Source organism: Pyxicephalus adspersus, chromosome 3 (genome assembly GCF_032062135.1).
Source record: "Pyxicephalus adspersus chromosome 3, UCB_Pads_2.0, whole genome shotgun sequence".
NCBI classification, from domain to species: Eukaryota; Metazoa; Chordata; class Amphibia; order Anura; family Pyxicephalidae; genus Pyxicephalus; species Pyxicephalus adspersus.
The window spans coordinates 130,263,045-130,285,315 of NC_092860.1; the positions used below are offsets into that span (position 1 = coordinate 130,263,045).

Genomic DNA, 22,271 nt, shown 5'->3' on the forward strand with positions numbered 1-22,271 from the left:
TGACCAGACTCTGGACATCTGCTGGATCCTAGGTTGCAGCCTACACTGCCTTGTGCTCTTTCCGTTAGTGTGTATAAACTTTTAGAGACTGTTATTAAAAGGAAGTCAGCACATGAAAAGGCGGACATTTCACAGAGGTGTGTGGAAGAAATGTTTACTTGTTTACTTGTAATGTTTTTAAATTAAAAATGGCTATAATATCAAATGATTGGCTTATAAACAATGTGACCAAAACAATCCATTTAAATTTTAAATATGCAAGCAATACTTATGGTTCCCTATAATGTTGTACCTAAAGCTAGCTGGTAGCCTATCACAAGCTCTGTTTCTTTTGTTTTTCATCTTATAAAGTGATAAGATATAACTATACTTCATATTAGATGTGACTATTGTTTTTTTTTAAAGATCTAGTTTAGCCTTGTTTATAAAAGACTCCAAGCTACACCTATGTCATAAAATGAGAGGAAAGACAACAGGTTTCTGCTTAATTATATGTCACTTTCTTTATGAGGCTGTAACCCATAGATGTACATACTGACTGTGTTCAGAAATTGACATCCAGGAGCTGCACAGGATGAATGTTTAGCCTTATAAAAACAGCTGTGGTACCAAAGCTTTTTGTAAAGTTCTTACTGCACAGGAAAGAACTATCATTAAAATTCCAATCTGGCTCTGGCATGAAAATGTCACATTTTACCTGCTGCAACTTCCTTCTTCCACTGGCTGTGTATTTAAGCCCTTGTGATATAGCTTCTCTTGTCATTGTACTGACGTTTAATATTTTACTAAGATTAAGAAGCCAGCTTTTGTGAAATCATTTGTGTTAGTTTGATATGTATCTATCCCTTCTCCCTTGTCTTTCTTCTCCAATGTTGGGTATCTTTGATAAAATGGGTCCGTACTGTTTTTGTGAAACATTAAAATCTTTATAACTATACAATACAATATATGACTTGTTGTTGGCATTGTGCTGTTGACTGTCAGTAATACATGATCTGATGTAAGACTAGCTGTAATATGTCACTGCTGTGCTGCTTCACTGTTCTCCTTTCTAAACAGAAAGCTGTACCTGCAGAAACTTATCTCGCTGCTTTAGTTTATTTTATTCTGTGTATTTAAACTTCCTCCATCTCTCCTCATGCTTGTTGATTTTCTTCCAGCAGTCATCACACTGACAGTCATCAGAGCATTAGCAAGCTAAGTTCTACCAAGATGTCTGCCTACACTACACTGAGACACAGTCTAAAACAAGTAAAGGTAAATCGGTGATCAAGGTGTAGAAAAGATCAGATGCAGAGAGAGCACAGGCAATACTAGTGACTAGTCCTTTCCTTTTTTTAAACTTTCTGCAACAAGGGCTAATAGTTGATATCATCCCTTGATGTTTTTTATTGCTCAGCTTTTTCTTATTCAAATCCACCCCTGAGAAACACGATCCCATCCTTCCTAAATCTCTTGATAGTTTATGTTAGATAGTTTACTTACCATACATTGAAAAGCCATGAAATGGAATTACACCTATGAAACATAGAAAAAATAGGATGTAATAATTTTCCAACATATAAAACATTTGCATTCTGTCAAAGAGAATAAAAGCGTATGTATATAAGTAAGGAAAAGTATATAAAAGGTCACTCCTTTATACAGTTTGCAAAGAAGGAGCAGCTTTACCTAATAAAGATCCATATGTTACCGATAGTATGTTATTTTTGTGCATGTCAATAAATGAAAATATCCTAATGTTATTTAAATAAGCAGTTAGCAATGGATGAATTTAAACCAAGCCCTTAAGGAAGCAGGAAGGTGTGTGACCTTTCCATAAACCAGGATGCTGTGGTGTTTAACTTGCATGATGTTTACAATGAAAGACGTTTACATATCTCTCTGCTCGCTCACTGTCAATAAACAGAATCTCACCTATCTTTAAGCTTACCTCTGCTCTGCAAGTGCCTCTGCAGCTAAAATGGACAACTAGAACTTATCTCTCATTTTTTCTTTGAGGGATTTATGGGGGGGTAGAAAACTACTTTCCTCAGCAAGCCACCAATTCTGGTTCAACCCAACAACCATAAGTCATAATTTTCTTGTGGCTTCTTGTGAGGCTTTGTCTGACTCTGTGCTTTTGCTCTCTTTTTAGCCTTTATCAGCCTGTGCACTTGTACATACTTATGTTACCTTCAGGGAGGTCATCTTTATGGTTAAAATTCAAAACTATGTTCAGTAGAATGTTTATATTCCATGGCACAGAAATCATTTACCTTTATCTTAACAATTTGGAAATTAGTCAATTATTAGCAGTGGCAACAAAAGAAGCATTCTCTCTATAGGCCATTCGGACCGCACATGTGAAGCAGGGTGTCACTTAACGGGGTAGAAACTTCCCCCATGGTGACGTCATGATGCCAGAACCTGTCCACTCCAGAAAAACAACCCGCCCACTGCCCTGAGCCAGCGATCCATACGGGAAACATGGTCCGCAGCTCTGGCCAGTGCGCCCCAGCGGGGTACAGAGACCATCGGTTGGGGACCGCTGCTACAAAGAAACAAGATTTCATTCCTCAGATCACCATTACACAATGCTGCTGATAATACAATTTAAGGTCAATTTTGGGGGAGGGTAGCCTGTTAATTTAACTGCATGTTTTTTTTTGGAATGTGGGAGGAAACCAGAGAACCCAGAGGAAACCAATGCAGACAGGGGGAGAACCTGCAAACTCCATGTAGATAGTGTCCTGGCCGAGATTGGAACCTGGGACCTAGCGCTGCAAAGGCCAGAGTGCGAATCTCTGAGCCACTGAGCAAACATGCACTCTTTTTACTGGAGAACACACAAAAATCACTGCAAAGGGAATTCCTACCATATGTTTGTACCGTAATCCTTGTGATTTACACATACTTTCCACACTTTTTTGACAGTTTTATTGTCAGATAAAACACTAAAAATTCTATTTTTTAACCTTGTATTTAGTTTTCTTTTTGCTTCAAATTCTGATTAAATCAGATGACACTGATCTTATAAACTACTTTCTTTCATGTAATTCCATTACTTACCACTAGAGGATGACAAAGCATAGCTTACCATTTGGTGGATAGACAACTGCAAACTCTTCTACGCCAAGTTTGCCTACAATTGTAAGAGAAAAAGTTACATATACCAGATATACTAAAGCATAATAAACAGAGAAATAATCTTACTGGCAATTTAATTATTCATACTTAATGAAAATCAGCCTAAGGATTAGATGACAGTCATTATTCAGGTGCTACCATAAAAGGCTTTAAACAATCTATACATAAGCAGAAGTGAAATGTTTATTGGCTTCTGTCTTTTAAATATAATGGCTCAAATAAATAACTGTGATAAACCTAATGATGATAATATATTGATATGTTTCTCAAGTTGCTGTATGCCAAGACAGGAATGTCATTCTTCCCTAATGCAGTTTCCTACGTACAGGCTGTAATTGTATAATGAGCTAATTGAAATGATGACAGTTCTTAAAGAAAGCAGTACACTCATATTAGGATAATTCAGTTATGAGCAAATTGAATCAGCTTCTTTAATGAATTTACTCCAAAGGCTTGTGAATTTATTAATATAGAGAACAGCAAATAAAACTGCACATCGTTTTACATAAAAGAGCTTTTCATGGCATTTGTTTTCTCAAAGGGAAGCTTTTTCAGAACATGTGATGTACGTTTACCTTTACAACAATGTCTAGCAAAACAGATCTGCAATATGTTCATAATACTTTTATTTGTACCTATATATTATTAGCTGTCCCTCAAAGGAGCTCACAATTTAATGTCCCTACCAGAGTCATATGTCTTTCATACAGTCTGATTGGAATAATGATAAAAATACAAAACAGTCTAAAATTGCACCCCCAAATTATGAATATAGGCAGATAGGAAGACGTACAGCACTGTACCTCGAATGTAGGATTTTGGTGGTGTTGCACTGTTGTATGCAAAATGTTCAAGCACAGATGTGTCTCGGGAAAAGCAGAGCAGCACCTGTAAACAGAAATGTATACCAGAATTCAAATATGAAAGGCACACACATGTAAAAAGTATATATTTAAAAACAGTAGAAAATAGACATGATGTATTCTTAGTATAATACTAAAATATATTTTTGAAGATGAACTACAGTTGAATCTAAAATATTTAAATAATGCAGCTCTGTAGTTATTAGCACATCGATAAAAGTATTTTTAAGTAGCTTAAGGAATTGAATTTGGTTACCATCTGCCTTTTGCAATCCCCTGTACATCAGGGCTTACAATAGGAAACAGAGGGCCAGTACAGCAAACTAAATTCTCGGCCTGTATTGGTTTTGTGCTAACAAAAATACTGATAGCAGGAGAGAGCAGAATGACAGAGATATGAGCTCATTAAGCTGCTGTTTTACATTTCACTGTGCAGTCACAGGTTTAGGGGGTGTTACCTAAATTCACTTACTCAGCTGTGTAAATATCAGGACTTACAAGAAAGAAATAGAAAACTTTCAGAATTAAAAAGAAAACTTCACTTGGAATTAGTACAGCAAGGAGGACAGGACTAGAGCAGTGTGGTTTGGAAAAGAAGCAATTATTATTACTACTAATACACAGCATTTTATTATTCTATTAATATTAAACAGGATTTATATAGCTCCAACATATTACGCAGTGTTGTACAATAAAGAGGGGCTGCAAATGATAGACAGATACAAACAGTGACATAGGAGGAGGAGATGATCCTGCCCAGAAGAGCTTACAATCTAAGAGATAGAGGAAACGGCACTCTATCTGTGAATAACAGAATGGAGACTAGAACATAATTTGGGTCTGATTGGTAATTCTTTTCCAGCAAAAAGTTACTTTTGTTCAGTCCACATATTTTACCAATAACCCATTTAGCTGACTGCACTTTGCATAGTACATGTTCCTTACCTGCAGAAATCTGTCTTGAATCTATCTTTCAATCTATCTATCTATCTATCTATCTATCTATCTATCTATCTATCATTTTGGAACAACTTGGTTATAGTTTACCCCCATAACCCCGGGTCAAAGTTTCCCAGTCATCCCCATCAGCCTCTGCCTAATTTATTGACTTCAGCAATGCATTTAAGCACATTTCTGAATGTCCCTTTCAGATCATCCATTGCCAGGAAATGTAGAATAACACAATTATCCCATAATTAGAAAGACAAGCTCCTAGCTGACAGGTATTTACTGAGAAATTAGTCTTGGGCTATGCTGGGGATTGCTCTTTTTGACCTCAAACCTAGTGTCATTTTTCTGCAGTAGTTAAAGTGCAGGATCTGAAATAAAGTCAATTGAAGTACACTTTCCATAGCTTTGATCTATAAAAAGGCACAGATATCTGATGTGTTGCTTTGGAGCATTTATTTCACTTACCTAAATTATTTCAACAGCACACAAAAGACGAATTCTGAGATTAGGCAGCAAGTTCTTGGCTTTCATGTTGTAAAATATGCACATGGCTAAACTATCATTTTTTTTCTTCAAAAAAATAATGCATTGTACAATTACATCAACACATAATTGGGATAAACTCCGTGCAATCCAATTACTTATAATCTGGTCCTATTTAACCAGGCAAAAAATATTACTTGAAATTCTAATATTATTCTGAGCAAAATGGCATTTGCTGTGTGTGCAGTGGTATTTTGTTTGAAAACATAAAATAATCAGTGAACATTCTGGCCACAGGATAGATTGCCAAAGGACCAGTAAACCCAAATTAGATCAATTCAACACTCTGATTTTTATGAGAACTGATGCTGTTCATTGGAAAATTTGCAATGGTTTGAACAAACTATCAAAGGATATTTACAATGCTTATAGGATTTTAGAGAGCAATATTTGCACAGAGCCAACTTCCTGTCCAGTAATCTCATCCAAGAGAACTACCAATTGCTTTTCCCTATTTTTTTGCCTAATGAGGAATCTGAAATAATGTGCTACTGGGTAATGTTAGGGCTGAATTCCAGGCAGATAAAGACACAAATTAATGCAGCACAACAACACATCATTAAAAGGTATTTTTAAATGTGCTTGGTTTAAATATCTGAACTTGACTTGATATCCACCTTGCTCCATGCAATAGTAATAATAATATTAGTCATTATTTATATATATATATATATATATATATACACACACATACATACATACACACAGGTAGTCCCCAACATACGCACGACTCCTAGATACAAACTGGGCTTCCCTGCTTGCTGTGCGCAGAACGGAGGCTTGAAGGGGGAGGGGGCGGTTTGCATAACTTGCAGAAGAAATCTTTTGCTAAACACAGCTGAGGTTGTGGGTGATCTTGGAGGAGGGGGGGGGGGGGCTGCAGTTTCTTGTAACTCTTATTTACAAAGAAACTCTGCAGTTGTTTCTTTTTGCTTATAAAAGCACAGCTTGCTCCAGAAGTTAATGAATACCTAGGCACCATAAAGATTTTTTTTGCTTTGTGAATAACTCACAGTGAGGATTTTATTCAGTAACTCATAGCAAGCTGCCTAATAATGTGTTGAGACAAACATCTGTCCTAATTGCATTTATTAAAATAACAACTCAGATGGAAGTAATAACAACTCAGGAACTAAAGCTTTTTTTTTTTTTTTTTTTTTACACAATCACAGGGGCTTAAAAGTAATTGGACAATTGACTCAAAGGCTATTTCATGGGCTGGTGTGGGCAATTCTTTTGTTATGTCATTATCAATTAGGCAGATAAAACGCCTGGAGTTGATTTGAGGGGGGTGCTTGTATGTGGAAAATTTTGAGACAACATGCGGTCAAAAGAGCTCTTCATGCAGGTGAAACAAGCCATCCTCAAGCTGCAAAAACAGAAAAAACCATCCGAGAAATTGCTACAATATTAGGAGTGGCAAAATCTACAGTTTGGTACATCATGAGAAAGAAACAAAGCACTGGTGAACTAAGCAAGGCCAAGTGAACAACACTCTCCAGGAAAAAGGCGTTATCGATATCCAAGTCTACCATAAAGAGAAGACTGCATGAAAGTAAATACAGAGGGTGCACTGCAAGGTGCAAGCCACTCATAAGCCTCAAGAATAGAAAGGCTAGATTGGACTTTGCTCAGAAACATCTAAAAAAGCCAGCACAGTTCTGGAAAAACATTTTTTGGACAGATGAAACCAAGATCAACCTTTACCAGAATGATGGCAAGGAAAAAGTATGGAGAAGGCTTGGAACAGCTCATGATCCAAAGGATACCACATCATCTGTAAAACATGGCGGAGCAGTTTGATGGCTTGGGCGTGCATGGCTGCCAGTGACACGGGGACACTAGTGTTTATCCATGATGTGACACAGGACAGAACCAGCCGAATGAATTCTGAGGTGTTCACAGACATACTGTCTGCTCAAATCCCGCTAAATGCAGTCAAATTGATTGGGGGGCGTTTCATAATACAGATGGACAATGACCCAAAACATACAGCCAAAGCAATCCAGTTTATTAAAGCAAAGAAGTGGAATATTCTTGAATGGCCATGTCAGTCCCCTGATCTGAACCCAATTGAGCATGCATTTCACATGTTGAAGACTAAACTTCGGACAGAAAGGCCCACAAGCAAACAGTAACTGAAAGCCTCTGCAGTAAAGGCCTGGCAGAGCATTAAAGAGGAGGAAACCCAGCATCTGGTCATGTCCATGAGTTCAAGACTACAGGCTGTCATTGCCAGCAAAGGGTTTTCAACCAAGTATTAGAAATGAACATTTTATTTTCAGCTTTTTAATTTGTCCAATTACTTTTGAGCCCCTTAAATGAAGTGATTGTGTTTAAAAAAGGCTTTAGTATCTCACATTTTTTACACCCTTTGTTCAACTGAATTAAAACTGTATATACACATATATATTACATATTTAGAAGTTTGCCTCTCACAAGAGGTAACTAATAAGAGGCCATTTGACTATTCTATTCTTTGAAATGAAGACTACTTAAACTGCCACAAAATGTTGTATTGTGACACAAATAATAAAATTAGTGAAGCACATCTTTCACCATAGAAAATGACAACAGTAGTCCATCTTATTGATAGGACTGACATTATCCTCACAGTATCAATAAACACACTGTAATGCTAGTGGCGGAGGGTTTAAAGTGCACGCTACATAGGACTTCCATCTTGATTAAACTGTCTGCATAACTCTCATAGTAAAATCAAGATTAAGAGAAAATGATAAATCATCTCGTCAACAGCATTTTCATTTTATGGATCACTAGCCCTGTGAGGGACTTCATTTTACTATACAGGACTTACTCGTCCAGGAATGTGTCCGCTTCTAACTAATAGATTCTGTTCATCCAAGTAGCAAAGGTTGGAGAGTGCAATGGGAGGAACAGGAAAACCTGAAAATTAATCATCTTTATACCTTAAATTCAAAGAAATTATCAGCAAAGCATGATTATGCATAATTAGGGAGAATGTGCATAATTATTAGCAGATATAATCTGCAGAGAAGATATTCGGTACCCGCTTTGCAGTGCCATAAGTGCCCAATGTGTTAATTTACACTGCCATGCTGCCAGGCACTGGTCTCCAGCCTGCTATGATTTCATGCCCTGTACATCTACTCACTGCACTATAAACAATACAAAAAATGGGAAAAAAGGTCTGAAGTCAAGGCCCTTAGAAACCTTCTCTTTCTCATTTTGTTTAACCCTGTAAATAGAGTTGATACAAATGGTGAATGCAGTTAGAATGATGCATTGTAAAGTGTGTTTTTCAAAATGTGCTGCATTATATGTTTGACGTACATAACTATAATAAATTAAAATGAAAAATATCTCTCATCAACATATTAAAAGTTAAATACCATTTAATAATCAAATAAAATAATTTACCATTGTTTATTCAGTTAGTGATTTATTTTTAATTAAGAGGGCAGTCATGTTAGATGAAGTAAAATGACACACCCTGAACTCTAACATGAACTCTATGTAGAGGGAAATATTCCACGATTATCAACTAACTTCACGCTTCAGCTGTATTCTGTCTTTCACTGACCTGGAAAAAGTATACAAACAACAATTTCTGACTTTAGGCTTCCTTCCTGCTTTTTTACAGACAGGTTTACTTTATTAAGACCTTGTACTACAATAAAGTGTAAATAATATTTAATTTCAATGTAATACCATGAAATATTTGCTAAGGATACTGCCTGGCATAGACAATTTTTGCATTTCCCTATTTACCTGTAGTAGTGTATTTTGGGGAAGCCATATTTGTGTAGCCTTAGGTATGACATGCTGCTAGTACAGATATGCTGCTAGAACATAACTTTAATGTTTACTTGGATGATCAGGAGGAAATAAGGGAACTGTCATAATAGACTTCTTTTTTAAAGGTGTATTCTCCATGGCTCTTGATAATTTCAGTCCCCCTACTTTTCCTAGAGGTTCTTTTTAAGGGATGAGCTTAAGTGAAATATGAGTTGAAAATGGGTGCCGACTTGCAACTTTGATTTATGGAACAAACACACCAATATAATTCCTAAAGGGGAACTAAAGGAAAGAACTAAAGGTTAGAAATCATTGTGACCTGTCACCTATTTAAATTCAAATAACCAGCACTCCAAAGTACACATTTAGATAAAAATGGTGCACCATTGTTTGTGCTATGTATACATTAAAATAAATGTTTAAATATTTTCCAAATCTGGATAATACTGACCCTTTATTCTCTTAGCATTGCATAATATTACAAGGAAATTTGGAGCAAAGTTTGAATGGTTGAATTATGCTGTTGCACATCGCTGGAAGGTTTCTAAAATACACTATTACAGCAGCTGTGTACTATCATAACAGCTCCAATTTCCTGCAAGATCAAATTTGCCAACAGCAAGTCATAAACACTTAGAACACATTGTGCTGACAAACAAAGCTGTAAAAAGAGACTTTCAGATCTACTCGGCACCTATGGTGCATTGCACTGTCACTGCCACCAGGACAATAATCAAATGAATCAAGAGGTATTTACAAGTTTTATTTTTAAATCTAAATGTTAAATGCTATCACAAAACCCCCGATTCAAATGGATATATTCAGACATGCTTTTCATCTCAGAAAGAAAATATACCAACGCTGCAATTATTTAAGTGATGTAGGGGAAAGAATCTTGACCTGCAAAATCCTAGTATTGGACTGGTACTATGAAGGACAAACTTGTCAGACAGAAAAGGGCCTGAGAACACATTACTGAAATCATGCGTTACAAGAAAGGATATCTCCCGGCAGCAATGTGTTTAAAAGAGCCCTTAAAATGCGTGGAAAGTAGGAGCAAGTCCAATAGGATAAAGAAGAAAATTCCAGAGTCGGGCCGACCCTAAAAAAGTATTTAAGTCCTGCATGTGATGAGGTGACAATACTACTATCAGGTCAGAAAGGTAGGTGGGACAAGAGTTGTTTGGGATTTGAAGGCAAAGAAGCTTGAATTTGATTCTTAGGTGAAATGGAAGCCAATGAAGAGAACTACAAGGAGAGGCAGCAGAAGAGGAGCAGTGGGAAGGATGGATGAGTCTGGCTGCAGCATTCATAATAGATTGTAGAGGAGAGAGTCAGGTTTGTGGAATACCAGAGGATGTTGCAGTAGTCCAGACGAAATATGGTAAGAGCATGTACAAGAAATGTGGTGGTCTTTGGGGACAAGTTGGAACATATTTTGGATATGCTGCGCTGGTAAAAGTGACAGGACCTGGAAATGTTTTAAATGTGTGGGGTGAAGGAAAGGGTGGAATTAAAGGTGATGATGCTAAGACAACGTGCCTGAGAGGTGAATAACAAAGTTATTACCAGAAATATGTCAGGGGAAGATATAGAATTTGGATGGAAGATGATGAGGTTTGTTTTTATCCAGGTTGAGCTTAAAAGTCTTTCATGATGAGATGGATGACAAACAGCATGAAACCTTATCCAGGACTGTAGACTATGGACCTGGGTCCTTCTTCTGCAGCGAACTCTGCATCGCTGCTGATTGCTGTCTTCTAGCCAAATAACTATGGGCGCCAGAGCTAATCTTTAACAAAGACACTTAAGCTGTATACACACGTGCAATTATTGTTGTTGGAAAGGATCCTTTTCAACGACAAAGGACTGCATGACGCATGAACGGGTGCTGTACATACAGCACCGTTCTGCTCTATGCAGAGGGGAGGGGGAAAATGACGGAGTGGCACCCTACTGCGCACTCTCCTCCTTTCCTTGCATTAGGATCGTTTCTCCTCCATTGTCTGTGGATCCGCCAGGACGGTCGTTCAGTGGATGAACAACGAGCGCTGTACACACGCCAGATTCTCGTCCCTATGTTGGCCCTGAGCCGATTATCAGGCGAGAACCATTGGATGTGTGTATGTAGCTTTAGAACGTTCCTCCCCCCACTTCACATCAGAGTTATCCATTTTACAAGTCCCACTTCAAATATTGATCCCTTCCTCTACATAGGAGCCTCCCCTTCACATTGGGACCCCACCTTTATGTCAGAATCCTATATTAACATCAGGAGTTCCCCAGAGCTCAGAGCCTGGAACCTCAGGTTTGGATGAGGAGATCTTCTACTATTGTCTTTCTTTGCTGAGGTTTGATAGATGAGCCAGGAGGAGAAAGCCAATTATCCAAAATGTCCTCTTCTGGCTTCTGTCAGTATCAATTTCAACCAGGGCTGACTGAAAAGGGGGCAAGGAGGCATTTTCCTCTTTGAGCAAGTACAAAAATATATTTTGGCTGGAGGCAGTAAGTGAAGATATTCTCTTATCCAAACCTTAACATGAGGAGGACCTGCAATCAATAACAGCTACTTGGTGTTAGATATCTATCTCCCCCCTGTTGGGTCTTGCAATTTCCAAGCCTGGCAGAGGAAAGTCTTCCACCTCTTAATATCTTTGTGTCTCTGTGATATTAGGACATTAAATGCAGACAGCTGAAAAAAAGGTTGGTGCTGGAAGATTACAAAATTGTGAAATGTGTTGTGAGCATTTGTAAAAGGAAGCTAAATGAGAATAAATATTTGTGACGATTGAATGGTATTTTAGTTAGGAGGATCATATTTTATTTACTGGGACTGGTAACTACTAAAGTCTATGAAGTCTAACCTTCTCTCCCAGAATGCTGAAACACCAGTCCCATTTAAAGGGAATATTCCTGGAAGTCCTGAGAAACCTCTAAGTATATGAGAGAGTTAGAAAGAGAATTAGAAAGTGAGAGACAGTCCAGCATTGGTGTGTCGCTGCTGATAACATGCAAGGGTCCCCGGATCACTGACAAAGGGGGTATTGTGTACTCATCTTATGCCCCAAGCATCTCAAGGTATATTTGTCTATTTTAAATTAAGTGTACCTTTAATGCTGCTATGACATTTTAAATACTGCTTTCAAAACTGTGCATCATCTATCTAGACATGGTAAATGATAAATGACCTTGTTTTCCACTCTCCAGGGGACAAATGTTAGCATGAATATATAAACCTACGCAGCAAGGACTAATCCTTTATAATAAGACTAGTGTGGGTCCTGCCCTCACTCTACTGTAACAGGTCCCAATGAGTGTGACAAATTTATATCTAATCAAACAGAAAGGAAAGGAGACGCTGTCATTTTCTTCCATGACATTTATTTTGACATTGCAATCAAATACATCATTAGGAAACTGAAAAATGCAATTTGGCTTAAGCAGCTGAATTTTATTTAAAAGACATGTAATTTTATTTAAATTAGTTCCCTTCTTTGCAGAATCCAGTGTTGCTTTGTTACATAAGGTGAAAATGGCAGATGTCCCCTTAATCATTTGCTTGAATTCTGTTATTAAATTTAAACTGTGAGTTTAGCCCTGGGAATTTATGCAAAAATGTTCATAAAAAAAGTTAGCAATTCGTGTAATTTAGACAGCTAATTACACTGTGGCTTCATAATTGTTTCATTTGTTCAAGAGTTTCCAAGCTCTAATATACAACTCCTTCAGGTTCATTTCAATCATACTGACGTCTCTGGAGCAGGATGACACAGCAGTAACCAACACTGAAGCAATAAGTTAACTTTGTGTAAATGTCCAAATGTCAGGATTTAAACACATCAATAATTCTGAATCATGGGCTGATACAGACTGTATCTGGCCAATTTGTAAAAAAGCAATAGGGGCCTCTGATTATGTGCCCTACTGCTTCTATAAATATGCAGCATTGAATAAGATATTCTTCAAGTACTTTCAACTCACCCTTACACAACCATTCCAAATGTAACCCTAGGAGCCAGACAGATGCAATCAGCACAAACTGACTAAGTCCCATACCACAGCTTGTAACCAGCTACTAACATTTGTACATAGCTGGATTGAGGCTGGGTGATTCTGCTGATATCTTAACTTGGCTGTATTTATTAATGATACTCAGCACAAAATCAAAGCTACATTATAATGTAGAATGAATATTTTCAAATGTTAAAAATATGATTTGGTTTGCACTATAATATTGTTTGTAACCTTAAGTATAGACCATAGCAGCTCTGCAGCATCAGGTTCTTCTGACCGACTACAGACCAGGGTTGTTGTTATTATAAATTATGAATAAACAGGATTTATATAATGCCAACATATTATGCAGTGCTGTACATTAAATAGGGGTTGCAGATGACATACAAATACACACAGTGACACAAGAGGAAAAGACCCTGCCCTGAATAGCTTACAATTTAGGAGATTGTTCAACTTTTTGGTAGGCAGCCAAATTTTTGAATATCATTAGATGTTATAAAGCTTGTGATAGTTTTAGTGATAACACAATTCCCACTCTAAGGGGTCAATTTATAAAGCAATAGATCTGACATTCAATAAAACATTCCCTGGAGGAGAATCAATTACTGCTGTTGAAACACATAGACCAGGAATATTCTCCACCAGGGATTCATGGATGTCAAATTCTCTGTTTTATAAACAGACCATTAAAAGTTTATTAAATACAATACCACGAGAACAGCATGTTTTCTCTCTGTGAAGCAGCCTAAAATGATTTTACATTTTACTGCTCAAATATAAAGTAAAAATGATAGGCTAACAAACTCACTAAATATAGGTAATTTAAACCTATATTGAAAAATATGATTTCATATCAATCAATGTGCTTTCTTATAAAACAATATTTCTATGATTATAAACTTTTTATTAGCTAACTGTTAAATACAGAGAAGTGGGAGTAAAGATACTAATTCCTATTTTTAGCAAGCCTCTTCTTTTGGGTAATACCAATGCACAGAGTACTAGACTGAAGTACCCAGCTGGCAGGAAATGGTAAATAACTGAGGATGTACAGTACTCTTAATGAGTGTAGAGTGCCTATTTTACCCAATGTGTACTGCAGCTGAGCAAAAGTTACTGTAGGAAGTGATTACAATTATTATGACTATGACTTGTATATAAGGTTAATTCTGCCTCTTTGAAAGCAAACCATAAACCTAATTATCTGTTGAGAAAAATGCACACCCTAAAACAACCATCAAATGATTGCTGAGCAAAGACAATGATTGATATTCCATGAGTGGATGCCTGAGAATCAATAAGAAATTGGCCAGTCTGACCACCTGGTGGTAGTTTCTGCCCAAACCTGCTTACTATTGCAGGGGTCTGTGATAACAATCTCAAGCCTGGGACAAGGACAAACTGTGTGACCTCTTGAGCAAGACTTCACCAAGGATGGATCAACAATGTGATTTTCTTTGGACTTGCAGATGGGAGTGGTTTAAGGAGAGAAAACCCTGGCTTGTATGGTTGTGTGAGAATGACCATGTGCTAGATATAGAGCAAGACCCCTTCCTTCTCCCATCTCCCATCTTTTTCTTATGTAACTTTTACCATCCATTACCAATATTATGCTAATCTACAACTAAACCTTTCCTTTTTATAAGATCTATTGGTCCGTATTTGAAAATAAGGCACCCCAAACAGCAACCATTATAGTGAAGGCTGAACATGCACTTCCTGTTTTACTTAGTTCTGCTATTTTGAGGGACAATGCTGCTATAGGTGGTTCACTTACTTCAAATGATTCTTCCTTGCAATTACCACAATGTTTCTACACTTACTTTAGGGAAAATATCCACATGTGAAATTTAGCTGATATTCTTCTATCATCACATTTTCAGTAAGAACTGAGGACATTTAGGTGTTTTACAAAAACTTCTAAGAAGGCAGATTACCCTTTACATCAATGATATTTGTTTTCATTGTTGTTTATATCACATACCCAACATTTAAACTTATTTAAAAGTGTTTTATTCTGATGTTAATTATAATATGGGTCAAAATATTCATACTGGTACTTGCCATATTGCAAGCTTACTGAGACATAAATGGGGAGAGACAATAGGAAGGACTAACACAGAACTGTATGGGGAAAATGGAGTAGTGGCACTGAACATAACAGTACTCTCATGTTATCAAAATTGCCTCAGTTATTATATCTAAATGATGTAAATTAAAATTGCATTGCAATTCATGCCAGCCATAGTAGCAGAAGATCTGACAAAGGGAAGATACAAGCCTTAAAAGGAAAACAATGTCATTACCCTATATAACTTTGAGGTCCGCAAGAAACCATAATTACCATTTTAAATAGCAAGCCAGCCTCAGAATCCTAAATTGGAAGGGGGAAGAATGGACAGCCCCCTCAACATGAAGAAGCCGCTCTCATCATTATTAGAAATTACCATCTCAATAGAGCCACATGTGAGAGCTATACTGGATTGGAATTAAGCTCCAGCCCTAAACTCTGACCAAGCCAAGGAACAAGTGAAATCTTGCTTAAGTATTTTTTTTTTTTACATTTAAACCCTGTTATTTAGAAGTTATTTTATATTTTTCTGTAATAAAATCTGCAAAGCTTCTTTTTCTTTTAATAATGCAAAATTTAAAATCATTAGGCTGAGTCTCTGATAACTCTAATTGGAAACTACCATAATGTTGAACTCTGTTACAATCATGTTAGATCATGACAGTAAGTTAAATTAACATTTTTGAAATACAGAAATGCATCAGTGGTTGCTGCTACAGTTCAATCCCACAAAAATCTCTGTGCAGGGATTAGGAAGGGGGTTTGTCAGATAGGAAAGAGAGTGAAATGAAACACATTTTTTCAAATAAATGAAATGCAATTACCATGACCTACCTGATAAAGATAATCTTCAAATACAAAATAATAATCATCATTGCTAGCTGTCAGTTTCACATCCTATTAGAAAGACCAAGGAAAACATGTCAGAGTTATATGTTTGTATATGTCATTATTGCAAAAAAGTTTTCTTAAAGAAAAAAAAAATCAAAGCACCACAATAAGTTTCAGACCGAATTCTAATAACATACTATCTCATCTGATTACAAAGTAAACCTGAATTTACCAGCAAATATATAAAAATATGGTATCGTTAACCATATTAGATGAACATGGATTTACAGGTAAATAATGATTACATAACATTTACCTACTCCATTAAAAACCATTTACAGTGTTCTCCCTAGACCAAATTTGCAGGGCGGCCCACCTGGCATCACACACATAGTCGCTTGGTCAGAGGTTTGTGCAGGGAGAGAGCCATCAGTGAGTTTAGGTAGTCTATAATACATTGTTACTTCTAAGCCTATATAAATTGGGCCATTTTTATTAAAGCTCTCAAAGGCTGGATCTTTCATCAGTAAAGCTGAGTGATCCAGCAAACCTGGAATGGATCTGGTCCAGGATTGAAAACATTTGCTAATAAAAAGCAAATCCATTCCAGGTTTGCTGGATCACCCAGCTTCCATAATGAAAGTCTATCCTCTCCAGTTTTAGAGAGCTTTATTAAATCAGAAGGATAAATCCAGTGTTTATATAATGTTTCTTTTGTTGATACTGTAACTTTCTACCAAAATCTGCTAGCAGATCTGACAAGTTACAAGCTTAGACCTGCAGTAAGAGCCAGGAATCCTGGCATAGACTGGTACCTTACCAATTACCCTGCGCTTGCACTGCGCCACTGGTTCTTAAAAAAATCAGCGTTTGCAGATTTAACATCGGACGGCTGTGAGCGGCTTTGAACTGCTTACTGCCCACTCAGTCATTCTCTATTTGGCTGCTATGGGTGGATGCGATATGGCAGCATGTCTTCCAAGGCAGCGGATCACTGTTGTAAAGGAGCAATAACTGCAACCGCACTGGAAGTCTGCACGCAGCCTAAGTTTAGTTCACATTAGTACACATTTAGTACACATTGAAAGGGGTTTTAAGCAGTTTTACTCTTAAAAACCTCTTGCAAAAATTGAGGGTTTTTTGTCTTTTTTTCCGGTAGCAACAGCAGTGCAGTGTGTTTTTTCTTATGCTACATACAACAATCAAGGGCGTTTTACTACCCCAACAAGTTTTGTTTTTTAAGGTGCAGCCACTTATAAACACCTGTAAAAACCTAGCAGTTACCAGCTTTTTTCAGGCCAGTGATTGCTCGGAAGTGAAATTGTTTTGTTTTTTTTTCATTTTTTTACTAATGTGAACTAAATCTAAAATTGTTACATTACACTGATTACTCTATTACAGCCCTGAAATTGATTTCACGCTAAAAAAAACATAGGACACTATTAAGTTGGGCACCAGACAGTTTCTACATATGTTATACAAAGACAATGGAGGGGTAGGCATTAAAAAGTTAAAACAAAGTATGGGGGGTAGTAGAATGCTAACACAATTATCTGGTTTACTAGACAACTATAACTAGGAACTGGGCACTAAATGTGTTGCAATTTGCTCCGCCCATTTTTTAAACACCTAGCTGAAAAAAATTCTGAGGAGAACACTGTATTTAGCTGACTTTTCTTTGAAGTTAAAGGATGAACTTCAAATTAAGTTATATATAAACATATAACTATAAATAAAAATAAACAGACACAACTAACACATAACCTGAAGAGTATTCAATATGCATCATTGAATGATGTTCAGTACAGTTTCCTCTAAGACTAAGCTCATCTCTAACTCCTCTCTTGCCTATGAAGGCACAGATTCAATTACCATATGCTATTTACATTCATAAGTAGCATCTTGAAAGAAATAACATGTTGTGCTCCAGGGCTAAAAAGATAACTTTTATTCTTGTCTGCAAATGGATGCATGCAAACAGTTGTCTTGAATACCCTTGCAATTACCACCATAAAGTTTACAAGTTGGAGAAGAAGCATGGCAGAATATATAAGCACAGTTAATGCATTCATCCGAATAGAACAAAAAAACAAATTAAACTTTACCTTTTGCAGTGGGGAAATAGAGAACAACAAAAGTGAAATGCAAGACAGAAAAGATTGGCACAGCCTCTGATTTTTTTTTTTTTTTTTTAGGTATTAAGGTTTTTCAAATTGGTGACATTAAAGTGAATGTAAAAGCAAACCTTTTTTCTAGGTTTAGTTAAAGTTTAGAAAGGTCAAAACCTTGCTAGGTGATTTTTACCATTTACTAAGTAGGTTTCGCCAGATTAACACAAAGAAACAAAAGTTTTGCCTGGATATATATCTTAAGACTCACTTCATGTACTAATAAACCCTATCAGTGTTTATGGTCCTGCAGGGATAAGCCCAGCATTGGCACACAATCCCTTACATGCTGCCCCCTCCTCACCAGTTCACTGCCTTGCTTCAGTAGTGTGAACCCCCAACCCTGTGTTAAGAACCAGCTCGAGACACTGTTAAAAAAAAGTATCCTGGCTGGAATGTTCTTCTATGACAAACACAAATTTCATTAATTCATAGGGAAAGGCTGTTCACACTTATACTAACAGTGAACACATTTATCCTAGATATTAATTGCAGTTGGAAATTTTAAAGTAGCCGAGACCTTGAAGGAGCAAACTGGCCCAAGTATAGGGCTATGTACACACATGCAATCATTATCGTGAAAGATCCTTTCCAACGACTAACGACTGCACGATGCATGAACGAGTGCTGTACATACAGCACCGTTCTGCTCTATGGAGAGGGGAGGGGGAGGACGACGGAGCTGTACCTTGCTGACCTCTCTCCCTTTCTCTTTTATTACGATTGTTCGTCCTCCATCGTCCGGGGATCCACCAGGACGGTCGCTCGGACGATAGACGAGTGCTGTACACACGCAAGATTCTCGTCCGATATCAGCCCTGAGGCGATTATCGGACGAGAACTATTGCATGTGTGTACCCAGCCTTAGACATTGGAAGTACATTAGAAAACTACATTTATCTTGAAAGGGAAAAATCAGGTGCTTTAAGGCAGTGCACTCATAATCACCTCACCTCTTTGCTAACTCCGTGCTGTCAAAAATGAAAGTTATGACTTGAAAAATATCATGTAGTTATGTTATATTAGTTTATCACAGATTTATGGGGCAAGCTTTGATCTACAAAGGAGTTTAGGCACAAGTAAAAAGATTACTTTTTTATTTTTATTTTTTTTGGATTATGTTAAAACTTTATATTTTGTTATTGTTAGTGTCTCAATGAAAATGAATGATTTATGATTTAAACATTTTTATATTTATATATGTATATATATTTAAGCAAAGTGGGACTTTTAAGGCTAGTTTTGGAGATACTTTTAAGGCGTTGTCCTCAATTTCAGCTAGAAAAGAAGTGTCATTAACTGTTGTGCTGCAGATTTGCAGTTCTTTATTTGGGATCTAGGCCTGAATGTCTTGGGAGGAATGGGTGAGTCAGGCACTCCACCCCTTTTCCAAAACAGTAATTAGGAATGGCTCTGAAGCACCTGGCCAATGACAATAAAAAGTCACCTGTCCTTGAAACAGTGGGGAGTTGCAGCCTGAGGCCAGGTGGCTCAGGTGGACATGTTGTTTGCATATAAATTTTGTAAGCATGTTCAGTTTTTTGACAATTGACTAATTTTTTAGCATTTGGATGTGCCCGTTAAATGGCACATCCTACAAAATGCTTTGGTATTTTCCCTTGCACAGATACTGTGCAATCTATATTTTTATGTATCTAAATAGTGCTAACAGTTACCACAGTGCTTTACAAAGTACATGATCATGTCATTGTCCTTTAAAGGGGTCCAAAGTCTAATGTCCTTACCATAGTCATATGTCTAAAGTCAATTTAGTCAATTACCTACCAGTATATTTTTGGGATGTGAGAGATCAAGAGGATTAAGAACCATCCCTGATACTTTTTTTTTAATTTTTTACTAACAGTTAAACTTTCATGGGTTTTACTTCCACTACATCTCTGTTCCAAGCAGTATGTGGGAGGAAATCAGAGCACCTGAACCCACATAAATACGAGAAGTGACCCCCACAAACTAGTATTTCTGTCATATACCAAAGATAACAAAGCCAGCACAAAGTCAGAGCACCATCATATAACATTTACTCCCAGACCCCCTGTGTCAAGAGCAAAGACAGGTCAACTGAGTTTGCCCAATGGAATCAAATATACTCAAACACATTGCTTACGAATAATATCATGAAATGGCGATGAAATGTGTATTATGACAGCACCTTTGTGTCTGAATAAAAATATATTAAGTCATATGAATTTGATAGAATATAAATCTTTCCTGACTTCTGACAGAAAGCAATAATGCCAGATTACTAACCTTGTAAATCAGGCTGTCGGATAAAAGGTCATGCTGAATTACATTTGATTTAAGCTGCTCATAGTACAAGATGTCCTGTAAAAAAAATGAGAAGCACAAAAAAAAAAAAAAAGTTTGAGAAAGATATATGGCTACATAAAATGACATAGAGCATCACAGGGAAAGGTGTATTCTGCTGTGAAAGTTTATGTAACTGTAAACAGTGGGGTGCTGTGCAGTACTACATAAAGAAATATGTACAGGAAGAAGTCATGCCTGTGGAAGAAGCACAACACACTAAAACTGACTGATATCCCTTATGAAAGAAAACAGCAGGATATACAACCTAAAAAAGACACAAAATCCAAGTATTTAAGCAGCTGACAAGCAAATTTTTTCTTACAACTCTGTATTTTCCGTTATAGGTGGAGGTGGGCAGCTGGCAGCATGCTAAATGACACTCCAACATCTTCCTGCCAAAATTTCCAACTCTATTACCATTAGCCTAAGAGTTTAGCTGTTTCAGCTTCTCCTGTTTATTATTATTTTTAATAATAAACAGGATTTATATAGCGCCAACAATATACGCAGTGCTGTACATTAAATAAGGGTTGCAAATGACAGACTAATACAGACAGTGACACAGGAGGGGAGGACCCTGCCCCGAAGAACTTGCAGTTTAGGAGGTGGGGAAAGTAACACACAATGGGAGGGAAGATATGTAGTGATGGTAAGTAGTGACGGATTCAAAGAAAGAAGAAGAAAGGTAGGCAACTTTGAAAAAAATTGGTTTTGAGTGCTCTTTTAAATGAGCAGAAAGTAGAAGCAAGCAGAATAGGATTAGGAATACCATTCCAGAGAGTTGGGGCAGCTATAAAAAAGTCTTAAAGCCATGCGTGTGATGAGGTTATGAGTGAGGAAGTCATTAGTAGGTCATTGAAGGAGTGCAGAGAGTGGCTAGGGGAGTATTTTTTTCACACATAAAGCTTTAATATTACAACAATAAATAACAACGGTACAATATGGTTCATATGAGAAAAAAACAATAGTACATATATACATATTAGCGCTTTACAATAAATTCTTTGTAAAAACTGGAAAATCAAGCTTGTATCATTTTCAATGTTTAAGGTACATATCCTTAAAATTAAACAAATAGAAAAAATAAGGAGCATACAATGTAAACATAAACCAGTAGAGGTAAATCCTTGTGGTTTCCCTGAGAAACACAGGTTAGTGAAATTATCTTGCAAACATAGCTTGGAACGTGGCTGTGCATTTAAAAACAATCCATGCATCCCACGTCACAGAGAATTTGTCCACATTAACCAAACTAATGGCTTTCTCCATCAGGTAAACTGAATGTACTTTACTCAACCACAGTTTTACCGTGGGAGACTCTTGCATATTCCAAAACAGTGGAATAACACTGCTTGCTGCGTTTAACAGATGGAGTGTCAATGATTTTTTTTACCTGGGGGGAGTATTTTTTTTACCAGGTCAGAAAGGTAAGTGGGACAAGAACTGTGGAGGGAACTTGATTCTAAGGTGAAGTGGAAGCCAATGAAGAGAACTATAAAGAGAGGCAGCAAAAGAAGAGCAGTGGGAAGGATGAATGAGTCTGGCTGCAGCATTTCTACATAACATAAGATAGGTTAAAAATCCAAGTGC

At 37.0% G+C, this 22,271-nt stretch overlaps 1 protein-coding gene across 1 annotated transcript in view; it reads right to left on the minus strand.

Annotated features, from left to right (window-relative positions):
- TBC1D19 (TBC1 domain family member 19) overlaps positions 1–22,271 on the minus strand; it is an 87,857-nt gene that overhangs the window by 15,954 nt on the left and 49,632 nt on the right. Inside the window, exons 12-16 of the mRNA XM_072406357.1 lie at positions 20,622–20,696; positions 16,189–16,251; positions 3,933–4,017; positions 3,080–3,124; positions 1,486–1,518 (exon numbers count right to left, since the gene is read on the minus strand). Of these exons, the coding sequence (XP_072262458.1) occupies positions 1,486–1,518; positions 3,080–3,124; positions 3,933–4,017; positions 16,189–16,251; positions 20,622–20,696 (301 nt within the window). The remainder of the gene's footprint in view (positions 1–1,485; positions 1,519–3,079; positions 3,125–3,932; positions 4,018–16,188; positions 16,252–20,621; positions 20,697–22,271) is intronic.